At 46.0% G+C, this 24827-nt stretch overlaps 1 protein-coding gene across 2 annotated transcripts in view; it reads right to left on the bottom strand.

Annotated features, from left to right (window-relative positions):
• The window catches only part of LOC106650888 (carbonic anhydrase-related protein 10), a 36609-nt gene extending 12498 nt beyond the window's left edge, over nt 1-24111 (bottom strand). For both annotated transcript variants that reach the window (XM_014369141.2, XM_023462422.1), the window contains exons 1-3: nt 23199-24111; nt 12260-12658; nt 2117-2496 (exon numbers count right to left, since the gene is read on the bottom strand). In XM_014369141.2, coding sequence (XP_014224627.1) covers nt 2117-2496; nt 12260-12323 — 444 coding nt within the window. In that variant the 5' untranslated portion in view covers nt 12324-12658; nt 23199-24111. The remainder of the gene's footprint in view (nt 1-2116; nt 2497-12259; nt 12659-23198) is intronic.
• Nucleotides 24112-24827: the final 716 nt, after the last annotated feature.

The following is a 24827-nucleotide window of genomic DNA, read 5'->3' as shown; positions in this document are numbered from 1 at the left end:
CGTGATTTAGGCAGAGCTGCGGCGGTATACAGTAAAGAGTGCTATATATAGAAGCTTGCGGGGCACTTGCAAACAATCAACGAGTCGCGTCGCTCGCGTATTAAAATGTATGTACGCCGCGTACAATGTAATAATATATAAAAGCAAAGCTTCGAGTGACGAGATTTCGCCAGAGCTGCGCACCGAGTGCGTATTAGTGCGTGTAACACGACTAGCGGCCCATTTGACTCGTGTGTGGGGCTGCGGTCGCACGCCGCGCGCATTACAGCAGTTAGCCGCAGCAGCAGCAGCTCAACTCTCGATGCAGTCATGGCAGCAGCAGTAGTATAGCACCACTACTATACCAGTAGTAGAAGCTACCTACAGTCCGGCGAGTGAGCTGAAGCTAGCTTATACTCGCAATATAGCAGTACGACTCAACTTTTCCTGATGGATAAACAACGAGCCCGAGTGACTGAGAGAAAGAAAGACGCGACCGCATAGAGCTCGCTGCTGCGATTACAATACGTCGACGCACTTGTATATTTATATATACACGCGAATAAGTTCGGAGCAGCAGCAGCAGCAGTGGTAGCAGTAGCAACAGAGAAATAGCAGCAGCAGCAGCGGGGGTGCTATATGCAAATGAGAGAGAAATTTTCACTCGCTTCTATGTGTAGGTCTGCGTGTGTATGTATGTGTGCAATGTATATGTGCATGCGAGAGTCTGCAGTTATATATGCATTATACGTGTCGCTAATTGCCGAGGCGAGCGCGCGGTGGTAGTGGTAGTGGCGGTGCTGGTGGTGGCGGTAGCGGCAACGGCGGACGAATTATACGACGACGAGGCCATGAAGCGCGCGCGGAACGCCAAGATTTTTAATAAGATCGTAGGCGTGCAGATGGCTTTCCTGCAGCAGAGGTGCAGAGCTCTTATACGTGTTGTACGGGCGCGGGGGAGCGTTAAAAGTTAAAAGGCCAAATGGACTTTGCCTCGCCTCGCAGATTATATGCATCGAAACTGATGAACATGACAAAGGGGAGGCTGTAGCCGTGAGGAGAGCTTTTTGACTCTCTATCTCTCTCTCTCTCTCTCTCTTCTTTCTCTGTGCGCGCATGAACAAGAAAGAAAGAAGGAGAGAGAGAGAGAGAAAAAGAGAGCGAATAGCGATCCTGTAATTACACGGATGAGACTAAGCAAGTGTATAGCCGTGACTTTGCACGGGGCTATATGCGCGAGAGAAAAAGATGTGGCGACGAGAAAAAGTCCTGGCGCAGAGAACGAGATAGCTTCAAAGAGGAGCCAAAGAGTGATTTCTTTGCAAATAAGCTCTAATTGAACTTAGTCGCAGTGTCTTCTTTCGCTTTTTCCGAAGGGCCTGCCTAGCTAGCTGCCCTCCCTCTCGCCGAGCTCTTATACTTTGCAGCTGCTCTCACGTGCACTAGCCGCCACGTATACGATACATACAGGAGTAATTTTACGCGTAGCCGCGCGCACAACTACATCCTTTTGGCAAATATTTGCCGCACTAGTCGCTCTGCGCTGAGCGTAGTATACCGCACACTTATTATACCCGTGTGTAGCGTATCGCTCGAGTCACGCGCGAAACTGTAACTATTAAGTATAGCCCCTTTAATCTTGCAGGATTATACGCGTGTACGCCTGATATGCGCAGCGCAGAGCTTGTAGTACCAAAGATAGCGCGTCTGCCATATATGAATACAGCTAATCTCGGAGTCTTGCTCGCGATCCACACACACACACACACACACACACATATATAATAATAATTCAGATAAAAATGTTGCGAGTAATAAAAATTACGCAATATCACGCATCGGATTATGTGTGGCACGGGATTTACGATGTCGTATATCTTACGCCGCGGTTGCAGCTCTGTCGCGCAATTCTTCTCCATGTTGTATAGCTCATGCTTCGCGCGCGCACGAGAGAGAGGATCGCGCAAGAGACAATAAGGCGGAATAAGGCAGAAAAAGGGAAATCGCTCAGGCTTTTTACGACTACACGCGATCATAAATACGCGACGCTGTATATTCTATGCAAGCAAGCTCGTGGTGAACTCATTCGCGTCCCAGCTCGTATACAAAATACAGCAGCTCCGAATTAGATCCTTACCTCGGCCGGGAAGCTGTAGCCGTCTACCGTGTGCTCGCTGCCGACGTTATCGTACAGGCCGTAGTGCAGATGTATCTCGTGGAACTGGTAGCGATAGCTCAGCGGTCCGCCGCTTATGTTGACGGGCTGCCGCGTGTCGTTGTCCACGGTGAAGACGACGCTGTGGCCCGTGTTGGTGAGCACCCCGCCCACCTTGTGCTTGTCCAGATGCAGCGCCTGCAGATTCGGATCGAAGAGAAGCCGGCCCGGCTCGAGGTTCACCGGCGACTGTCGGCGGCCCTTGTTGCAGAGCGACCACTCGGGATTGATGAGGCCCCAGAACGCCGGACCCGAGATACCGTCGTACGTCCACCATTCCTCCCAGCTCACGGGTTTTGATTCTGCAATTCGGATAATTTCCTATACGTGATTATTGTTGTCATTGATTTTTTTTTATGGGTAAGTGCGACGATTTAACGCGCGTCGATATAATTCCCCTCCACCCCCCCTGAGTTTTTATCTCCATCTATATGTATTTTTCCTTTTTTTGCACCGGCGCGTTATTCCATCGCCCGAGCGCCCGCGCTTATACACGCACGATGTATATATGGTCTCGCAATAAAGATTTTTCCCTTGAGGATTTATAAGATTAAATGTATAGCGCGGATATATATACGACTCTGCTCTACGTTTCTTGCCCGTATATATAGCTGCGTGCGGCAACGAGCGTCGTTGCTTCTTCACCTCCGCTGCTGCTGGGCGAAAGCCAAAGCCATTATAAAAGGATTTCCAGATTTTCCTCGATTCGCGCGCGCAAGCGAGAGAGAGAGAGGGGGGGAGAGGGAGAGAGAGCAAATCTCCGCAGGTGTCTAAATACCTTGGCGATTATTTCCCCATATCTATATATAAGATTACATTCAATCGAGTTTTAAAAGCTCATTTTCAGCGCTTTCTCGCGCACGAGCTCGCGCTAATTATTTTTTAATTTATTAAAATTGAAAATACCCGCTGCAGCCGCCGCTGCTGCTTCACACGTATAATGTATAATCGCGTTATTAGCGACTGTATGCGCGCTCGTACAACATGCGCTTAAATAACTCAGCGACTTTTATTCTGCTCTGTTTGTTCGCCGCTTACCTGCGCGTATTTATGCGTGTATATGTACAATATGTATGTGTATTTTTCAGTTTTTTTTTTTTTTGCAACTCTTGTGTGCACGTGGAGTAGGGGTCGCATTGGTGGTACGGTAGCTTATAACGTTTTATACAACCGTTGATATTTGGGGGTAACGATGAATAAATCATTTATCCCTACTTTTTATATATATTGCGTACATCACGCGCCGATACGAAAGTACGAATAAGTTTTTGTCGTATCAATGGTTGGATTATGCTTTATATTGAGAATATAAAGGTTACGCTCCGTTGGTTCGCGCGCGCACGCCGAGTCAATTCGCCAAAGTGGCTTTCCAATCGGATTGACACTTTTTTTCACCGAGACTCTCGCTCGCGTAAATAACATGTACTATGAGGAAAAAAAAGAGCTCTCGATCCAGTGAGAGTGAGAGAAAGTGCGCGGGAAGAGAGAGAAATGACTCGCCTCGCGAAACTTTTCTCTTTGTGTTTCATTAGGGAGTAAATATATATTTAAAAATTTCAACCGCGACAGCAGCAGAGTATAGTAGAGAGAGAGAGTAGTTTTTGTTATTCATCGTCCGCGTTTATATGCATGCTGTACGTATAATGCACATACTCACGCTGGCGGATTTGATATATCAACCGGGCGAATTATTAGGGTTCTCTCGCAGAAGCGACGAAAAAAACGAGAGATAGAGAGAGAGAGAGAGAGAAAAAAGGGGCAAAAATTGCATGCGCACTCCATTGAGGAGCGACAAAGACAGTACGTACTGTGTCTTTTGTTCCCTTTTAAAATAGTAGTCATAAACGTGGAATCCTATTTCATCCGGCAACGAAATTTTGTCCCCGCTCGCTCGTCAAGGAATTACACAATTCATTTCTCTCTTTCTCTCCCTTGCTTGTTCTCTCTATCTCTGTCTCTTCCCTTTTTTGTCGGTTACAAACAAACGACACGATAAAAAAAAAAAAAAAAAAAAAAAAAAAAAAAAAAAAAAAAAAAAAAAAAAAAAAAAAAAAAAAAAAAAAAAAAAAAAAAAAAAAAAAAAAAAAAAAAAAAAAAAAAAAAAAAAAAAAAAAAAAAAAAAAAAAAAAAAAAAAAAAAAAAAAAAAAAAAAAAAAAAAAAAAAAAAAAAAAAAAAAAAAAAAAAAAAAAAAAAAAAAAAAAAAAAAAAAAAAAAAAAAAAAAAAAAAAAAAAAAAAAAAAAAAAAAAAAAAAAAAAAAAAAAAAAAAAAAAAAAAAAAAAAGAAAAAGAAGAAAAAAACAAGAAAGAAGTGGAAAATGCTGTTATACTCCTTCCATTTGAAATTCAAATCTAATTTACCTTTTTTGTATTCATTTGCCTCGTAAAACTAAAAATAAAAAGAAATTAATCGATCTGATTGTGCGTGCCTAAGTTGTTTGCTTTACTTTTTTTTATTTTTCCTTTTTTCATTTTGAATCAAGGAAAACCTCCTCGGCCTGGGGTGGAGAAAGTGAGAAAGAGAGCCAAAGCTCAGTAATTCGATATCGCAACGCGTAAACCAAAACTGAAAATCGGATGACGTTTTTGACCCAGAGCGTATGTACGCGTACTCGCACACATGCACACCCACCCACATACCCACACACAAACACATAGAGCAGCAAAGCTCACGCTGGCCTGCTGCACTGCTCGAAATCCGCGTAAGTATGTATGCAAGAGAGCCGCCAGCGCTGCGTAGTGGCGCTGCGCGGATTCCTATGTTAATCTCGTTTTAATTGCGCTTACACGCAGCTTTCGCGCGCGCTCGCTCACGGGCTCAGCTCTCGCGATGCCGCATACGGCGTAAGTAATTAAAACGATTTATCTATTTTGAGGTTGTAAACATACATATATATAGGCTACGCGTGTGTTTATATACAGATATATATATGTTTTGCAGCACGTGGTGGTAGTCGTCAATTTATTTAATGATCACAAAGCTAACCGAGGAACTAAACGTTCGTTTTCTCTCTCTCTCTCTCTCTCTCGTTCGTTTGTTCGTTGATTCATTATCAGTCAATTCATTAAATTAACCAGCCCTTCTTGCGCTGCCACTAGCACCAGCAGTAACGTAGCCACCGCCTTCTCCATGATCAATTATGCTATTAATGCTGTATGCCTACATAAGCGTGTTCTCTATGTGCCTGACTGCGCGCCGCGTCAGCCCTATACATCTACCCTTGTACGTACGTGCCGCATATGTGTGCGCGCGTCTATACGTACGTGTATTTTACCTATTGCTCCACACACGTACGCAGAGCCAACTCGACTGGTTAAACGATTTGAGTGGTACGTACGTGTGTGTCTAAGCTGGTGTGAAACATTATGCCCTATATCTATGCCATGTGTCGTACATGACTCGCGATATTTATATTACACGAGCCGATGAAGCTTTGATATTTCAAGCGAACCAACTCGGTTGTATCGAGGCTTTTCTCATTTTCACCGTCAATTTGTTCGCAACGATGCAAGTATCGATTGATATGAAAATATTTTATTTCAAATTCTTCCAAAAAAGAACGTACGTAGATCGAGAGCGCTCGAGTCAGATATTTGATTTATAAATAAAGAAGATATAGCGGAATACGGTACAAGCTGCTCTCTTCGACCGAGCTAAAGAGGTTATAGCCTCCTTTCGGTAATATCAGTTATTAGCCGTTATAAATACTACTCGAGAGGCAGCTCCTGGTACGCGCGGCCGCGTGTACTTCGATCCTCCTTTTCTGCAGCCGCGCGTATACCGACGTACTCGACCTTCTCGGCTTTTATCACGACAGCTTGTGCGTCATATAGCTCTATATAGCTAGCTAGGTACTCGTCTCTCTCTCTCTCTCTCTCTCTCCTACTCGTGGAAGGGATGGCGCACCCGCGCGTTCATACTATAGCTACAGTCGGAACGTAATCGGACAAAACAAATACTCTTTGAGTTGGACAAGTGAAAGAGAGTCGAGTGCGATCACCTCTGGTATATATAGAGAGCAAGAGAGAGCAGATGTTTTTCCCAACAGTAGTAGTAGCAGCATATACGCGCCGGTGATTTTTATTCTTTTTCGGAGCAGCTCTTCCGCGAATGCAACTATATAGATCCTGTTCCGTGTATACCCCCTACAGCGCGGCTCGAGAGAGGTAGAAAGAGAGACGTCTCAACCCGAGCGAAGACAAATAGCTTTTGGGTAGGCTTTTTAGCGCTCGTGACACTGGATAAGTTCCAGACGACGTAGCGCACTATCTTAGCCGCGCGCTAGCTCTGCAGCACATCGGGTCATTTATAAAAGATTTCTCCGTCCCGTTCGGCCTCTCGCGACACACGGCTCACCCCCGTTTGATAGATACATTTCTCATTGCTATATATTTTTATTTATAACCGCGAAAATCTCCCTCTTCCTCTCTCCCACCCTCTCGTTTTTTTCTCGTATATATACGCGATATCTACGTGTCGAGAAAATTAATAATCCAGCGAACATCACTTGACCGGTATAATAATGTAATATCATTTCGAGCGACGTCGCACGCGCTACTCTGCCGCTGCTGCTGCAAACGTGAGCAAATTATCATTGAACGCGGCCTCGGCACGTCAACTGCAACGAGCTGTGAATTATTTATTCGATCGCAGTATTTCCCGAAGTTATAGACGTGTACGTTACCCGCGTACAACGTGAATTACGCGCGCGCGCGCGCGTGTGTGTGTGTGTATTTGCAAGGTTTTTTGATTTAACTCTTTTAGCGTAACAGTGATGAAATTGACACTGGGCTCTTTTGCCCCAGCCATCGGGAATGCTCAATTGACCCGAATCAGTATCATTTTGATGTCGAGTTGTGAATAATCAACAAGACGCGATAGAAAATTCGATTTATCTAGCGAAAATATTGTGAATATTTATGACGCTTCAAACGAGGAAAGATTTTTGATTAAAATGTAACAATAGTAGTAATTGAAAATTGACAGGATAAAGCTAACGAACGATGATTTCTGCATCACTTTCGCTGTAAAAATCTCACTGAAAATTTCCCAGTTGCTTATAAATTAAAGGGCGGGATGATATAAATACCAGGCGAAAACAATATACTTGTTGGCGTGCTGGTGGTGTTAAAATTGAATTTTAATTGTGATTAAACAATTCTCACGTATTACAAATGCATCGAACGTGTATAAAACGATTGAGGTGTTCGCAGGAGGGGGTATCTTTGCTCGCTGACACATTTATTAAATTATATATAGGTATACGAGTGTGCGGTTGCGTAGGCCTGGAGCCAAATACGCCCCGCCGCGTAAAAACTTTTCATTAACGCAATAATGTATAATGCATATATTTGCCGAATTCGATACATATTAATTTGCGAATATTGACAGTTGAATCGAACGAAATTGTAAAACGATCGGTATATATCTATTACACTCGTTCAATCAAGAGAAAAATTTATTAACTGAGTTTTTCGGGTAACCAAAAAGTAATCGCCAATAACAATTCCAATCAAAATACAAATTGCTATATCAAGAAGTACAGTTCATATGGCTGCATGTACGATTCCGCGTGTGCTCTAGAATTTAGATAGATTTTCATATCAACGCTGCAATAAGTGATAAACTCATTTCGATGCGCGCTAGACATTTACTTACGTTACTCAAGTTCCAATATATACATAGCTCGGCTCTTAATTCTCGATCTTGAGCTCGTTAATACTCGATTCAAAATGATCGGAATTTACATCGGGGAAGTATTTACTAGATTTCGCCTTTGCTCGAGAGCGTTTGGTACAATTTTAACGACAATTTCATGAATATGTAAATTGAATTAATAGTCGAGAAGATACTCGTTTTATACCAAATAGTCACCGGCTCTATGTACTCAAGGGTAATTAATATATAATACTTCGGAGCTGCATTTTTAGTACATAGAAAAAAGTACTCATGTAAATTTAATAAAAAAGAAGTGTCACTTTTGCATCAGCTGTGAAGCTGCAAAATAATTAGGAAAAAAACTGACGTATTTATGGTAATCATTTAAATGACAGGCTTTTATGAATTAACAACGTGCACTTTTAATACGAACGGCTCACGTATCTCGAGCGTCGGCATGAAATACGCGAGTACAGCAGTTTTTTTTTGCTCGCGCGAACCACAATTGAAAATACGATTCCGCTTATTGTACGTACGAGCGACGGGTTCTGACACGTGGCTCCGCGAGAGTATATTTTTGAAATGGAATCTCGTGCGCGCCGCTTCACTCATTCGATAAAAAGAATAATATGCGCTTATATTAGAATAATATGGCAATGAAAAACTTGATCACAGGTATAAGCGCAGAAAAAACTTCTGAAAATACTGAAGCAAAAAATTAGGAGAGGGAAAATTTTTTGTGCGATTTCCGTGAGCATCGAATTTCATGTGCAATTAAACGACGAGCTTTGACAAACAATAATCAAGTTGAAGCTCGAAAGCTTGGCTTGAAAAAAGTAAAAGCTTTCGTAGCGCATGATTAAATGATGGTGCATTTTCGACCGATTCGTTTCCCTTGGATAGCTACAAATAACGGAAAAAGAGAATGAAAGTATAGGTTGGCATAAAATATGAATGAGCGCTGCAGCCTGAGTTATTCTGTTCCTAGTTTATAAATTTGTCAGTACTAAAATTGTGCAATTTCAGCGCGCTACCCTCATTTCGGGCTATAACTTTGACAGTGCGCACGATAACTATTTCACCGGCGTATTGGAAATTCAGACGTCGCTATTTTGGCTCATCGATTCGATTTGCAGAATAATCACGCTGAATTTATTTTTTCCTTTCAAAAGTATACGAGCGAGCGATGACATTGAAAAATGCCCGGTGCGCAGCGCATGCGCACCAAAAATTTCCAACCAGAAGAGTCAAGTTATATTCGGTGGGCAAACATTCGATTTTGGGCTGATTTCGACAAAGCAGTAGCCAGCAGCAATGGCAGCTGCAGTGGTTCACGTAATAGTAGCAAATGGTCATTATTTTAATCAAGGTGTTATTTGAATACCACGAGTGTGAATAATCAATGCTGATTAATTACTCCACATCTGGTGCTGTACGCGCCTCTTCCCCTCTCGAAATTCGCGCGAGCACTCTATACTATACGCGTATTGCGTATAGCAGTACTGTACCAGTGCGCAGAGAGCACGAGTGACATTAAAGCGAGCCCCGGGCTCGAAAGCTCGGCTGGGCGCGCAAGCGTTGTCTTCATAAAATTGTATATATCCTCTGCGCTGGAGCACGGCTGGAGCCATACAAAAGTATATAATTCGAACGGTAAGCCGTTTAAACTGATCGAACCCGCGCGCGCCACGGTATTCCGCGTGCATCATGAAAACGAGTATTTGGATAATCCTTGCATTTTCAATTATAAATACCGCGAAAAATGATTTGTCAGTTTATCATTAAAAGCAGCGCGAGAGAGCAGGTGCGGCGCGTTCGGATGGCTGTAATCTGGCATTTAGCATCCTAACTCGGTTTCCGCGTGCAAAAATAAAAAATGGCTTTTCTGCTCTCTTTTTCCGAATGCACAACTCAAAAGCTCCGTCTCTCTGTCTCTCTCGCTCTTTCGCGAGCGCGCGCAGCGCGAGAAAGATCAATAAGCCGAGTCGAAGAGTGTATTGTATCATCATAGCGTTCGGGGGCTAGCTTTATTTTTAACCCAGAGAGAGATTTTCTTGGTCACCAAGCTATTCCATATTTCGTTTATTTTCGCGCGGGAAGTGTCGCTGCTCCGCGGGGTCAATGTATCTTGTCGATCCCCGTGTATCAACGACGCGCTTTGATTTCTGTAAAAGTGGAGCGTGCACCCAAATTTATACAGCTCGGCACACAATTGCATCAAGCTTCGTTTATGCATTGGTTTAAGTCGAGAGTTGAATTTTTAGCGCTGCTCTACACACCGCAGATCGTTACGCGTTACTATAGCGCAGCGAAAGACAGTTAAAGCTTTATAAGCTTAGTTGTAGGTGCTGCCAGCGGCGTGATTCTATATTCGAATCCGGTAAAGGACGAATTTCCTCTCTAATGTAGATAAATCTGCCTCTGGTCAAGTGGCGAGCTGAGTGTATGCAGCGGCGGAGGGCCGGGGTGGTAGGAGCGAGGGGGTCGATGTGGTAGTGGGACGCTCTCGTGCGAAAATTGGGTGTAAATTCGTTCTCAATATCCCCATGCGGCCGGTCGAGAGTGCGCTGCGGCGGCGGCGGCCTCGCACACACACTGCACGTACGTACGCGGCTGCGACCAGTAGCAAATCGATGTACATAATATACAAGAGATACAAGCAGCTAACTCTCTCTCTCTCTCTTTAGTTACGTTGGATGCAGTAACGGAGAGAGAGAGAGAGAGAGAGAGAGAGAGAGAAAAGGAGGGGGTACAGTATGCACCTCCGACGCATCCATATAGGCAAGCTAATCTTGTATTACGTCGAAACGCTGTCATGTGGATGCTGCGAAACTCGGAAATTGGCTTCATGAAATCAAGTCGCTTCTCTCGCTACTACTGCTGCTGCCGCTGCTGCTCGACGTCGTCGATTTTGTGGGTGTAGCATAGGCTGCATATAGACACGAGAGCAGTCGATTAATACTCTACGTTATGCCGAGCACGACGATTTAATGTCTTATATTATTCGAACGTATAATTTACCCGGCGCAGCGTCGATGCTGCTGCTGCCGCATTCACGAGCGCGTATCTCGCGAGCTCTCTGCTTTATTACGTACATAGCGATGATACGCTTGAGAATCGTAATTAATTATGGACCAATAAAATAATCAATTGATAAATTTTTTTGTTTTATAAGTAAAACTTCTATAAGCACGTTGGGTATTGTTTTTGCGCGCCGTGGTTGTTTCAGTACTAGTATCAGTTCGTAATTTAAGATGACGAGCTTTTGGATTCCACCAACAGATGTAGTATCGAGAACTCGCAAGTGACAAAACAATTTTCATGAGATATATAGAAAAATTTTTTTTTTTTTGAGTATGATTTTTTGCGCTCGTATTGTCTTTGTTTCATGAATGATAAGATTGAGATAAAAGTACGGCCTGATTTGTAGCAGTCACGACTCTGCACGTATAACGACGATGAAAGAAAATAATTACGCTTGTAAATTTATAGCTCTCGCAGTCTTAATTTCTCGCAACCTCGTGTCTCGGGAAAGAGTTTAATGCCTTGCCCGGTGCACGTCTCGAATCATGAAAAAGTCCGATATAACGAGATCGTTAACGGTAGAAGAGAGTCGAGTCGGTTTTGCGCTCGTGCCTCCTATAGCGAATTTTCACGCTATACGTATATATAATAAAATAATTACTCATCGATCGGACGTGGTTGTTCGGTAGGGGTAGGATGAGGAGGAGGCATGTGCTCCGCCTCGGAAGAGGTACAACATCAACGACAATAACTGGGATATCAGCCAGAGCGCGAATTCGGCTGAATTCTATACAATTTTCTGCGTGATCGTGGTGTGCTGCTGCTGCTGAGTGCAGCAGTGCTGCAGCGCGCGTATGCTGCTGCATAGTATTGTGAAAACAATAATAAATCAAGCGCGACCGTACACGGCACGACGACGAGGTTTACGTCGTCGACGCGCTACTGCGCCGCTGCTGCCTCATTGAAATTAATTTTGCAATCGCGCGCTTTGGGCCGTGTTGCGTGGTTTTGCGCTGCGTACATATATTCAAGCTCTCTCTCGCTCGCTCTTTGAGCCTCGGAACATCGTGCCGATAGTTTCACGCCTATATACTCCCATAGGCGAGAGAGCGAGTGGCCGCGACGCGCTTTAGGCCGGACTACAACATTGCTGCAGCAGCAAAGCCTAATGAATAGCTATTGATGCAGCAGGCGCGCGGTCATCAAGTCAGTTGGCTGCGATCGTGTCTCTCTCTCTCGTTTGTTGGTCATCAGATTGCGCTTGTGCAAGCACAAACCGAGCGACGCGCGACAAATATATATATTACGGTATACGTGTATAGTATAGTGGTGCAGGTCGAGAGCGATCGGCGTGCACTAGAGCATCATATCAGCTGATACGTACCTTGTACGAGGGCTAAAACAAACACAGCCCAAATGCCAATGACGATGGCTCTGTGCCTAGCCATGTTGCGGTGCTGGTGGCTGCAGCGCTGGCCTTTCTGAGAGCTGTATGCTGCACTGCACACAACGCGCAGCGGTGTTATAGCTACTACGCTATACGGCTGGCGGCAGCACAACCCGCAGGAAAAGGCTTCGCAGCGACCAGTTCAGCGAGTGACCAGCGCTACTAGCGGCGGCGGCACCCCGGCAGCAGCAGGCCGCATCCTCCCCGCATCGGCATCAGCAGCAACAGCAGGACAGACTATGCAGCAGGCATCGGCCCTCGCATATGCGTCTGTCGATGTAATAATGCCGTTTGGCCGATGACTCTGCCGAGGCCTCTGTGCGCACGATGATGAATCTGCAATGCAAGCACGATCGGACAATTACGAAATCACCTGCGTCTCTCTCTCGCTCCTTCACTCTACCGAGACCATCCATCCGTCCATCTATTGCTGCGCTACGTGCTGTGGCATACACAAATCTCACACCGATATAAAGCTGCACAGCTACGCACACGGATACATACACATGCGGTGCGCACACCTGGCCAGTGCAGGGCTCCCCGTGCGTGGCACGTACCTACAATGCGATACAGCAAACGCGCGCGAGTACCAGAGAGTAGTAATAGTGGCAGTAGTAGTGGTGGCAGTAGTGGCAGCAGGCGCGCGGACTGCACAGACATGCACATGCATCAGAATCGTCCTATTCGCCGCGGCCTTTGTTGTATTCGTGCTGGGCTCTCTCGCTCTCTCGCTCTCTGGCATGTGTATGCATAGGTAGCTGTGCACACATGTATGCAGACAGATACAGAGCACAGAGGAACTATGCACACGGGGCGCGCGCGGATAGCCCCCGCGACGATCGATACATCGCATCGCGCCTCTTTTTCTCTCGCCTCTCTCTCTTTCTCTCTCACTCTCACTTGACGTGTCGCGCACGCGGCACAACCGCTAGGCATATATAACTTGTGCACGCTGCAATCCACCACAATGCGATGTGCAATGTCCCAGCAACGGCAAAAGTCTCTCTCTCTCTATGTGTATGTGTGACTGCCTGTCTGTGTGTGGTTGGACAATTTTTCGGTGGCAGGCAGTAGAACTCGTTGCCGCGTTGTGGTGTGAGCGTCGACGTTGGTGACAAAAAAAAAAGGCGCGAAAAATACCCGGGGTATAGTGAGTACGCAAGGGAAGGGGATGAGGGGGGTGGGGAGGAGGGCTGCAGAGGGTGAGGAAGAGAGATTTGTTCCTAGGCGGCTGCAACGGAAATGACAAAGGAGCCAACTGGAGCGAATGTACCACCTATACATACTCACACACGCGCAGCTCTGACAAGTTATTGCGAGAGCTGTTGCTATTTTCTCGCTGTCTCTGCACGCGTGCGTAGCCGTATACGTGTGGATGTATGTGTACGCTGCTTTTTTATACTCGAGTCTTGGGGGTATTATTATTACAAAAGTGTGAGCGAGTGTGGGTGCGTGTATGTGTGTGTATATGCGAGCTTTGCGCGCGCTCGTAGGTGGGTTCGCTAGCTGGCTGGCTGGCTGGCTGCGAGGATGATGATATTCTTTTGTGCTTTAGTCTTTCGCGAGCGGCAAAATCGATGACCCCAAGAGAGAGGCAGGGCAGGCAGGCATGAGGCAAGCAGAGAAAGAGAGAGAAAGAGAGAGAGAGACAGAGAAGATAGGTGTGAGATACTTTTCTCGCGAGAATAGACGTGTAGCGCAGCGGAGAGTACTGTTTTTTATGGCACGCTCTCGCCCGAACGCGCACAGCTCGGCTATTGTTGTTCTTTTACTTTTCTCTCACTCATATATGTGTACTGTATATGCTACGCTATGTATGTACGTCTGTATACCGTGCCCATGCTCGACTCTCGCAAGTATGGCCCTGCGCTATGTGTAGTATTTGCAGAAACTGTGATACGGACAAAAAACGGCCTAGCTTAGCAGTTTTTATATGGTATCTTATATCATAGCACGTACACGTATGTGTGTGTGCAGTGTACGTGTAATACCCTCGATGCGGCGGCACCCTAAAAATTCGCCTCGGCTATTTTCACGGTGGCGTGGTGCACGCCGAGGATGCGCGACTACTACCACTACCACTATACACTATATAACGAGAGAATCCGGGTCAAAAGCAGAGCTCGCTGGTATATAAAAATGTATACGTGGCCAGTGCCGTGCCGTATACAACGATCCATCCACCTACAACGTATCCGGACAACGGCAAAATAAAAACGAAGCAGGAAGAAATTGGAGAAGAAAAAAGAAGCGTTAGAGTATTTATTTATCCGGAAATATCGATGCCAGGTCACCGTATGTCTGAGGTTGGTAAGTAATAAAGTTCGCGCTCGGCGATGACTCGCGCGAATTCTTCATTCCGCGCCTACACCTTTTATCTGTTATTATGAGCAGCTCGCACGTATACATACGTGCAGACAACACACAGGTTAATGTGTGTATGTGTATGTGTAGGTATATGCACAGCAGCGGTTAAGCTTCGCCGACGCCACCCGCTTCACGTTTATACTGTTGCTGCTGCAGCAGCAGCGCGACCGTTTAATAATCGCGCCCTGAACGCCTTGAACGTTGCTGCTTGTGCTTGCGCTACGTGGCATTATAACGCCACCCATGTGCCTGAACGAGGTCATTCATTCATTGGAATATATTATAGCTGCAAGCTCGCCTCTCTCTCTCTTATGTGTGCGGTGTGTATAATATACCCCGGCCTTGGCGCGCGCACTGCACCCAGCGAGGCTCTTGCTTCAATATGAAATGACTTGACTCTCGCGCGCTATACTACACCCCCTGCACACACACACACACAGTGCACTCTACGTTATAATGGACATTTTGCTAGTTTACGTGGGGGTGTGTATATAGCAGGCAGAAATAAACCCGCTGCTAGAAAGGAAAACTTGATCCCAGTCTCTCTATATGTCCGTTGCCAAAATGTTATCGGTAAATTTTTCCCTTTTATCCATTCATTTTTTTTCTTATTTTTTTTTCTACGTATACGCATATCGAAAAAGAGTCAGAGCGAGCGTACACGAGCAAGCATCGGTGACACACACGCTGGAAATGTATCAATCGATTTATGGTACAGCTGAGAGCTAGACGCGCCGAGAGAGCGAACTTGCCGATTGAATCCCAATGAATTAGACTCGAGCGCCGCACTCGACTTTCATACTACATGCTATTACTATACCTACGTATACATGTTGTAGAGCATGCATTCGCAGTGAAAAAGGAGCAGCTCGAGTCTCGCAAAGCGTATTCATACACACATACACATATATTTTTTATTTTGTATTTTTTTTTGCCTTCTGCGTTACGGACGAGAATAATCGAATGCACTGCCAATCGAGAGCGCTGCACACGCGAGCTTACGATGTATATGCGCAAATGCTATGTGGAGCTTCAGAGAAGTTACATGCCTGCATATACAAAAACGCTAAATATATTAAGCGAATCAATTCACACGTAAATGTTTCGCTCGGCCTCGCTGCAGCTACACATGCATATTCGAGCACATCCACGTCCGTCGCTTATATTATATACATTGCATAGATGTGTATGTGAGATGCAAAGTATGTGTGTGCATGTATACATATACACCTACACATAAGTGTATTATAATAGCGATGAATGTAATATGCGCGCCTGGGCCGTGGTCGAGCGTGCGGTATAACGCTCCTCTCTCACTCTCGCGAGCTATATATATTATATACGTGCCATGCTGCTGCATGCACAGTGTGCGGTGTGGCCATCTCCAATGGGCGCCTCGCTCGCTCGAGCTTGCAGACCTATCCTTGTGTTGCTTATAGCCCGGCTGTACGGCCAGCTATAGTGCAGAACTGCGCTAATATACGTGTGAGCGACTAATTGACTCGATATATGCTTGTTAACTTTGAAAATTATCCCTAGCAACTGCGCCGACGCTATACGGCGTTGTTCCTATCGTGCGCTGTATACCCATGCGGAGCCATTTCTTTTATAACAATTTGAAAAGACCTCTCTGGATCTCTAGCTCTCATTTCTCCTTTTATTATTATGCATTAAACAAACATAAATAAGCGGCACGTGAGCTTTGAGTTCATGCTCGAGCACATTCGATAGGTATATATGAGTTAGCGCAGCTATAAACTGCTGAAACGGGCTTACGCGAGGAAATTTTTCGAGCCGTCGCATTGACAACGACCGTTTCGATATCAAATTTAGCGCGTCAGAATTTCGCCGGATGATTTTTATTCGCTTTTCATAGGCTACATTTTATATTTATTCAGCTATATTCTTTTTTATAATCCTATATCTATATACGCGTACGACCACCAATACCACCTCCTTCGCTGTATTTGTTATTTGTGCACACACGTATACTCGTGGAATACATTTTAACCTTGATGATTTTGACAGGATGTATAATAATAGATGTTGCGTACACACATCGGATCCAAGCGAACGTCCAAGAGGAAAGTTTATTAGTGCGTACGCGATTTTGCACACATGGGTGTACGTGCTGTGCCGTGCTGTGCTGTTGTGCCGTGCACACACTGTATACACGCTTGATTTTTGAGCAAGCATTGGTTGATCGATGAATTTATTGTGGCAGAAATGCATTTTTGTGATTTAAACATCGGCGAACATTTACATGTATATACAATTTCGCAAGCGCGTTAATATGCACAACGATATAACGGGAGCTGTTAAGAAAATTATCAGCGCGCAAATTAAATGCAAAGAAAAAAGAGAGAGGGTGGAACCGATTTATCACACGCTTCACTCATTTTAATCGTCGTATTTTTTCTCCTTTTGTTTTTACCCTTTTTTTTCTTGCACGCGCGCGCGTGGTCACACAGAGAGATAATCCGTTCGATTATATTCAATTGATTCCGAGCTTTTTGCGCACACCCTTCTTCCCTGTTTTTGTCGCGTAACTAATACCATTCGACCAGTGAGGGAAAGAAATAACAAGATTTTCGCAAAATGTACGCATTTCGGACGAGGACGAAAATACATGCAACACAACAGCAGCAGAAGCAGAGACAGCCGTGCAAAAAAGGAAGCTTCTAGGCGAGAATCCTGCAAGATAAAGGGAGAAGGAGAAAGAGAGAGAGAGAGGAACGCAGCTAGAGCTGGCTTTAGGTAATTAAGCAGCTTTCTCCCGATGTCACGCGCACGGATGATCAAAAAAGGGAAAAGCTAGAAAAGGTCGTCGGACCATGGTTAGCTTCATGCCACATACGCGCGCGCGTATAGCGCAGGCGGTATACTGTGCGGATATACGCCGGGATAAAATCCCAGAGCCTTAGCGAGTTAAAAAATGCAGCATTTAAAAGTGTGCTGGGCTGTGGCGCGCCCGCAGGTGGTGCCTACGTGCGAGCTTGCGGTAGTTTTTTCGCGGGCCAGGGGCATTAGTTGCGTGTGTGTCTAAGATAAGAGGTGCGGAGAAGAAGAAGGAGCAGACGGAGGAGGAGGAGGAGCAAGAGGTCTTGATGCAGCAGTAGCAGCAACAGGAGCTGCGAGAGGGAGAGTCGTCGGTGTGCGGCGGCGAACGAAGAATACTCGTTGATAATTCAGTAGTCGCTAAAAGCTTATCGTTGAAACATACATCAAAATCCCCTAACGCGTCGATCGTAAAGCTTCGAGACATTTTTATCACCCGCGCGTTGCTCAGTTTCTCCGGCTGTATATTCGTACGTGTGTATTTTTAGGTGTCTGTGTGTGTGTGTGTATGTGTGCATTCGGTACCTACCTACCTACGTCTATCTATCTATATAACCTATATATATGCCCCGCAACAGCTCCCCAAGCTCTTTTCTCTCTCTCCCCCTTTCCTTGGAGCGTATAAATGTATATACATGTATATATAGAAGGGTAGAGAAGGTAGGTATGGTAGGGTATAGGTACGGTAGGCAGGCAACGGCAGCAGCAGCGGCAGCGGCGCGCGCGCGTTCAACATCCGCGAATCAGCCAAACGGGTATTGGCCCATTACGGAACTTTCGTCGTTTCTGCTACTGCTGAGTTTGCCTTACTTCGGCTTCCCGATGTGTACGTGTGTGCAGTATATAGCTTATATTCCCTTCTTTCTCTCTACCTACAGCTACCTATACTACCTACCCACCTAACTCACCTACACACACACGCGAGTCTTCGGAGTCGTCGTCGTCGTCCTCCCGTGTACACTCTGCACACGTATGGGCCATGCATGCATGTATGTACGTATATATGCTGCTATATAGTAACGCTGCAACGACGCGTCTAGCCAGTATTTACCGAGGGCGAGGTGCACACTCACGTGTGCGTATACACTCTCGTATACCCATACCCACACACACACACACACACACACACACACACTCACACATAGACACGAGCTCTTCCTCTTTTTTTTCGCGTCCGCCTTATATACACTTTTTCAAGTTTTTATATACGCGTATAAATATTGTCCCTCTCTTTCTATCACATTTTCTCTCTCTTTCTCTTATCTCTTGCGAAGCTCGCGCGACTTCATATACGTATACACAAAACATGAATATGTATGAAAAACAACACCATATTTTCTCTCTCTTTCTTATTTATTCGCTCGCAAAACTATATAGCTATAGAGAGAAAGAGACGGAGAGACACCGCGAGAAAGATTCTGTCTATGTGCAGTACGTGTATATGCGTACTTCAAGGCCTTCTACTCCTCCTCCTCCTCCACCTTTTCCTCTTCCCATATACTCTTTTGATTGACAAAGTACCCCTGAGCCCGTCGTAGTCGTTGTCGTCGTCGTCAACGGGGCGTATCTCACACACACAGACACAAAAATGCTGCAAGTACACAGACAAGGCGCCTAACGCACCACTATGCGACTCTGTCGTCGACATATTCTCAACCAACGCACGAGTCTCTCTCTCTCTCTCCTTTTTTCATTCTTATACCCGGCACGTATACTGCATCTACCTACAAACAAACGATTCGTCTATATATACGCGTGAGAGATAGAGATGGGAGAAGGAGAGGCGAAAATTGAATATGTATAGGATAGAGAAACGCAGATGAAAGAGAAAGAGGAAGGTATATGGCAGCAGCTATATGCGAGAGATAGCTCGTGCTTTTCCACTGCACTCACACACCCACACATCCACACACACAGATAGATCGAGCTATATATACGCGCTGTTAATTAGCTTTTTAGCTTTGCGCGCTTTTGCGGCCCATATATAGCACGGTGTGCGCCTAGTGCACGAAGAGAGAGAGGAAGTTTGGACGGGCAGAAGGAGCAAGAGTAGCAGCAGCAGCAGCAGCTCCAGCCGATGGTGTCAGAAAAAAAAAAACCGAGAGCAGGATTCGCGCGCGCATCATATGTTCGGAGGGAAACGAGCGTGAGCGGACGGATATATGAAATAGAAAGGGAATAATGGATATCTTTACGCGTTCTTGTCTTTTTTACTGGGATTTTCCAGGGTTACACTCTGTCTGCCTCCCCGTGAAAAAGGTGAGTAAAGAGCGAGAAAGACAATCGATTGATCTCCCTCCCGCTCTTTTTCCTCTGCATATGTATAGCTATGTGTGCATATGCACACACAAGCATACAGGTATGTACAGGCAGCAGCAGCAGCAGCAGCAGCTGGAAGTAGGAAAAGTGTATGGGAGGTCGAGGTAGAACTTAACCGAGCTAACTGGCGAAATTTCGCCCAAACCTCGTCGTGCGCGCGCTCTGCTTACTTAACTCCATTCTCTTCTCTTCTCTTCTCTCTTTCTCTGCTGCTGCTGCTCGTGCTCGTGCTCTGCTAGCTGGGCGAGTCGAGCGAACGAGCGAACGGCAGAGGAGCTTGCAGCTGCCGTACACGGCTATGCACACCGTGTACACGATATACGAGTGTGTAAAGCACTCGACGTGCACCTATATCCTGTTCTTTCGTTTTCGCTCTCTCTCTCTCTCTCTCTCTCTCTCTCGACTCGCCAGGGCTTACTGCTGCTTTCTTATATACATATATACAAGAGATATAGCCGTACGTGTGTGCCGGCGTATTATATACACCCGCAAGTATCCAAGTATAAGGCAGTCGGGCAGCCGCGGGGAAACGAGGCCTTATTAGACGTACAAATGAATTATGGACCTGGAGCGCGAGTCGAGTGCAGTATACGGAAGAGTGTGTGTGTGTGCGAGGGCCGTACGCGTGTTTATATATGTAAGTTAAGCGGCTCGATGATAAGAGCTCCAGTTAGCGCGCGCTCACGGTTCAAGAGGGATATAGAGCTAGAGTAAGCGAAAAAAAAGTTAAAAGAAGCAAAAAAAAAGAAAGGAAAGTAAATGAATTATTTTGACACCGATGGAGATATCATCGGCTGTGGATTGCGAGCGCCTAGACCAAGTGAATGTTGCATATTTAACATTTTCTCCGCGTGTGGATATACGTTATCCTTGTTACGTGCAGCGGTCGGTGGTATAAGGTACACCACACGCACGCGTACCCACACACACACACAGACACATTGTTGGTGCTATTGTGTAAGCCGTATATAGCGCAATTTACATGTGCAGGAAGGCCAAGCGAGGCCAGGCCTGCTGCTGCTGGTAAGCCTGCATTGTATGTATAAGCGCGCGAGAAGGAGCTACGAAGAAGGGCAACGGAGTACAGAGTATAGCTCCTAGGACGGGTGAGAAGATTTAGTCACTGGTATACAGTATTAGCGCGCGTATAGCAGTCGCGGTGTATAGCCTGCAGGCTGCAAACAAGCGAGCGAGCGAGCGAGTAGTAAGCAACGTATACGCTGGCGAGTGGGCGAGCGATATGCATGCATGCAAGCTCGACGCGCCACTACTACTACTACTACTACTACTAGTACTGGTATAGCGAGAGAGAGAAGGAACGAGAGAGATTGTAAAATGCGATAGTTCTGGACTACGTTCCGTAACGCAGGCAGAACGCGGCGGTGTTATAGTATATACACACTATGGTACACACTGTACTGGGCCATAGAGCAACACACGAGCGCACACGCGATGAATCCTTGCGAGGCGCCGACTCTCTCTCTCTCTCTCTGCCTTGGATATTAGCTAACTCCGTTGCTACTGTGCTGTGTGCTTGTGTTGCACCGCTCGCCGCGCTCGCTGTGTGTATACCTAGTCGAAAGTTAGCGAATGATCGGTTAGTGTGAACGAATCGATCGCTCGGGGATGACTCTGCTTTGGTTCTCTGCTTCTGGTATATAAGAGCTCACGGCGGCGGCGGTGGCGGGGGAGGGTATAGCCTCGGTGCGAGGGGACAAAGACTATATGCCAGACAGGCCAGGGAGTTTGTTGCGATAATAGAGTTAGTATGCAAGCTCGCTCCACCCTCTCTCTCTCTCTCTCTTACTCTTGCATGTGCACTAGACAATGTGAAGCGCGTGTTCGAGAGTGTTAGCTCGCGAGAGAGAGAGAAAGAGAGAAAGAGCCAAAGGAGGAAGCGCGAGCGAACGAGCGAACGAGGCAGGTAGTAAAGTGGAAGAAGCTCCGAGGCAGCTCCGTGTGCATGTATACCTGTGCGCGCACGACTTTCGCTACATGTATACCAGCGCTTCTGCTGCTGCTGCTATAGCAGGGTATATAATGCGGGGGAGCCGCGCGCAGGATGCCGATTGGCATGCAAAGAAGAGAGGACGACTTTATAGTAGTACACATAGCCCGCCCGACTTGTGCCTAATCTATATAGATATATATTTGTACACATAGCAGGATGCATTATATGTACATATATATAGCAGGCCAACTCGCAGCCTTACACTCGCTCTTTCTCTACTCTACTCTGCAGCGAGCTGCATGATGATGGACTTCCTGAAGCTACAGGTTTTCTCACGAGTCGAGGGTATAACGCGACTGCCAGCTATCCTGTGCCTGCATTACCTATATACATACATACCTACGTCCGTCTGTATATGTATATTATTCCTGTATATATATACGTACGTGTATAAGTAGCATGTGTAAGCTAATGTCGAGCATATGCATGCCAAGGCAGCAGCAACTATATATAGGCAGCGGCGCACATGCACACACGCGCGCTTGCGCTGGCGTATAATATCTATTTAGATGCAGCGGCGGACGTAGCCGACTTTTTACCACCTCGGCTCGAGCTATATAACTACAACGCGAAGCAACGTGTGTGCGGCACGATATAAATACGTCGAGGGCTGAGCGCGCGCGAATTAAGCGCTCCTATCTATCTATCTATACTTGTGTGTATGCGCATCTTATTCTGCTCGCACGCGCTTTATATTAATACCGATCTGTGTGCACCTGCACGCGATCATCCTCATCTTATACGCACACATACACATATACTCACATGGTATAAATACGTAATACTCGTATTTACTCACGAGCGTTTCGGCGATATTTATAGTATGCACCGAGGGGATATTATTATGTCGGCTGTGGAACATTTTCGACGCGCTTAATATACTCTTCTTCGTGTCGTTCGCTCGTGTATGTATGTGTGTGTGTGTATGTGCGCGCATCGTGTGCTTTCGCGAGCTTGTACACTACCACGTATACGATTATATGATGTCGGTATATATACTTACGGCGACCGAATCAGGTATTATCGCGTGCATGTGTGTGCGCGCGTATAGGTGCGCGCTTTGTTGACGATCGCTCGAGCGTTCGCGAGGCAAAGGCTTTGATCCGACCAAGATACACACGTACAAGCACATATACTCACGTACATTATAAAGACTAATACACATGCCGTGTACGCATTCGTGCGTAAGCGCATTATCGTATACTTCGACTGGCCACGGGGCAAGATCGTAATTTGATCAACAGCGGGGCTTATAATTCTCGATCGCGCGTGAAACAATCCACGTATACTCGCACGTACAAACGCACACAAAGATATGGAGTGCAAGCTTAAATAACTTACGATCTATTTTTGGATTATATCCGCGGCGATCCTTGAACTCGGACGTTGAGCTCTCGTTGCTTTTTCGAGACCCTTAGTAGCCTTTCTCCTCTCCCTCTAATGAGATGAGCGCGTGGTGCAAACAGGAGAGCGCGGCGGCTCTACGGGCTTTTCACACAGCTGCTTCTTCTGCTGCTACTGATGCTGCTGCTGCTACTGCTGCTAATAGCAGAAGCCCCGACAGCGGCATCACCGAGCTTCCTTTTTTTTTCTTTCTTCTTTTCTTCTTGGCGCCGCTTCCTTATCGTCGATGTATACGTATATTCGTTTATACACCGCGATATATTGTTAAAACTCGGTAGCTGAGTGCAAAGCCTAGATCTTCAACCGGTCGCAGTAGATATATACATTTACGAAGCATACGTATACTCGATGATACGATGATAAAGACAAAAAAGAAAAACCAAGATGCAGTGGTGCGGTGTAGATGAATAGAAAAGACGAAGAGAAGAAAAGGGAAAGGAGAGTTGCACGATACTAGTAGTAGAATTAGTAGTAGTCAGCGTAGCGGTGGTAGTAGCAGTAACCCTTCGCGCTGTGGCAGCCTCTAGTCTGCGGCCGCTGAATACACACTTGAAATCTTCCAAACCAGCAAAGCTTCCCTTCTCTCTCTCTCTCTCTTTCTTTCTCTATACACCGCTTGCAACTCTCTTTCTTACCCACCTTATAAGGGTAAAGTCTCGAGGTATATACAGTGTATATACAAGGGGGGAAGAGAGTCCAGAAAACAACGAAGCGAGGGATGATGCAAAAAAAAACAATACCACCACCGCATACGCACACTGTGACGTCGTGCCGTGGCAGCAATAGCAAGCAACAGCAACAGCAGCCGCTTCTTTATGTCCCGCGTACGACAGCAGCAGCAACAGCAGGAGAGAGACGACGACGACGACGACCAAGAAGCTACAATAGGCCCTTCTCTCTCTCTTTTCTCTGTCTGATGTATATATACACTGTTGCTAGACCACTGCTCTGTGCTTCTCTCCACTGTCGGACTATATTAGTCGTCTACTACTTCTTTTTTCATTGCTCCGCACAATTGGCCGGTGGTGTGTCCGTAGGTGGCTTGCGTTAGGCAGCAGCGCTTCTTCTTCCTTATTTCTCTTTCTCCTTTTTTTCGAGAAAGGCTCGCTCGCTCTTTTCTTCCTTTTTTTTCTTCTTCTATTTTTTGTGCTACCTTGGCCCGAGCTTTAATAGCCGAGGTTATAGCAGCTCGCCACAGCGTGCAGCAGCGGCAACGATGGTAATTTTGAACGTCAATGTGATTTACGATATTTAATTAAAATCAACTCTCTAAGTCTCTCGCGCCGTTTCGGTGCGGTCTATCTCTATTTAACTATCCTATCTCCTATATATGTTGTTTCAAACTGCGCGCGTGCGAGAGTCCGTGATGATCGCACACACGTACTGCTGCTCCCGTATATATATGTACACACACTCGCGGCTTATAATATCGCGTCGAGCGCGCGTCGTCGTCGAGCTTTCGGTATATAGTCTCTCGTAGAGTAGCGTGTGCCGGCGCGCGCGCGCGACTCCGAGCTCTTCTCTCCGTGCCTCTGTCTGTCCGCTATACTCGTACTCGTATAAACT

This window comes from Trichogramma pretiosum, unplaced genomic scaffold (genome assembly GCF_000599845.2).
Source record: "Trichogramma pretiosum strain Unisexual culture from Peru unplaced genomic scaffold, Tpre_2.0 scaffold3, whole genome shotgun sequence".
NCBI classification, from domain to species: Eukaryota; Metazoa; Arthropoda; class Insecta; order Hymenoptera; family Trichogrammatidae; genus Trichogramma; species Trichogramma pretiosum.
This window is presented reverse-complemented; position numbering and strand designations above follow the sequence as displayed.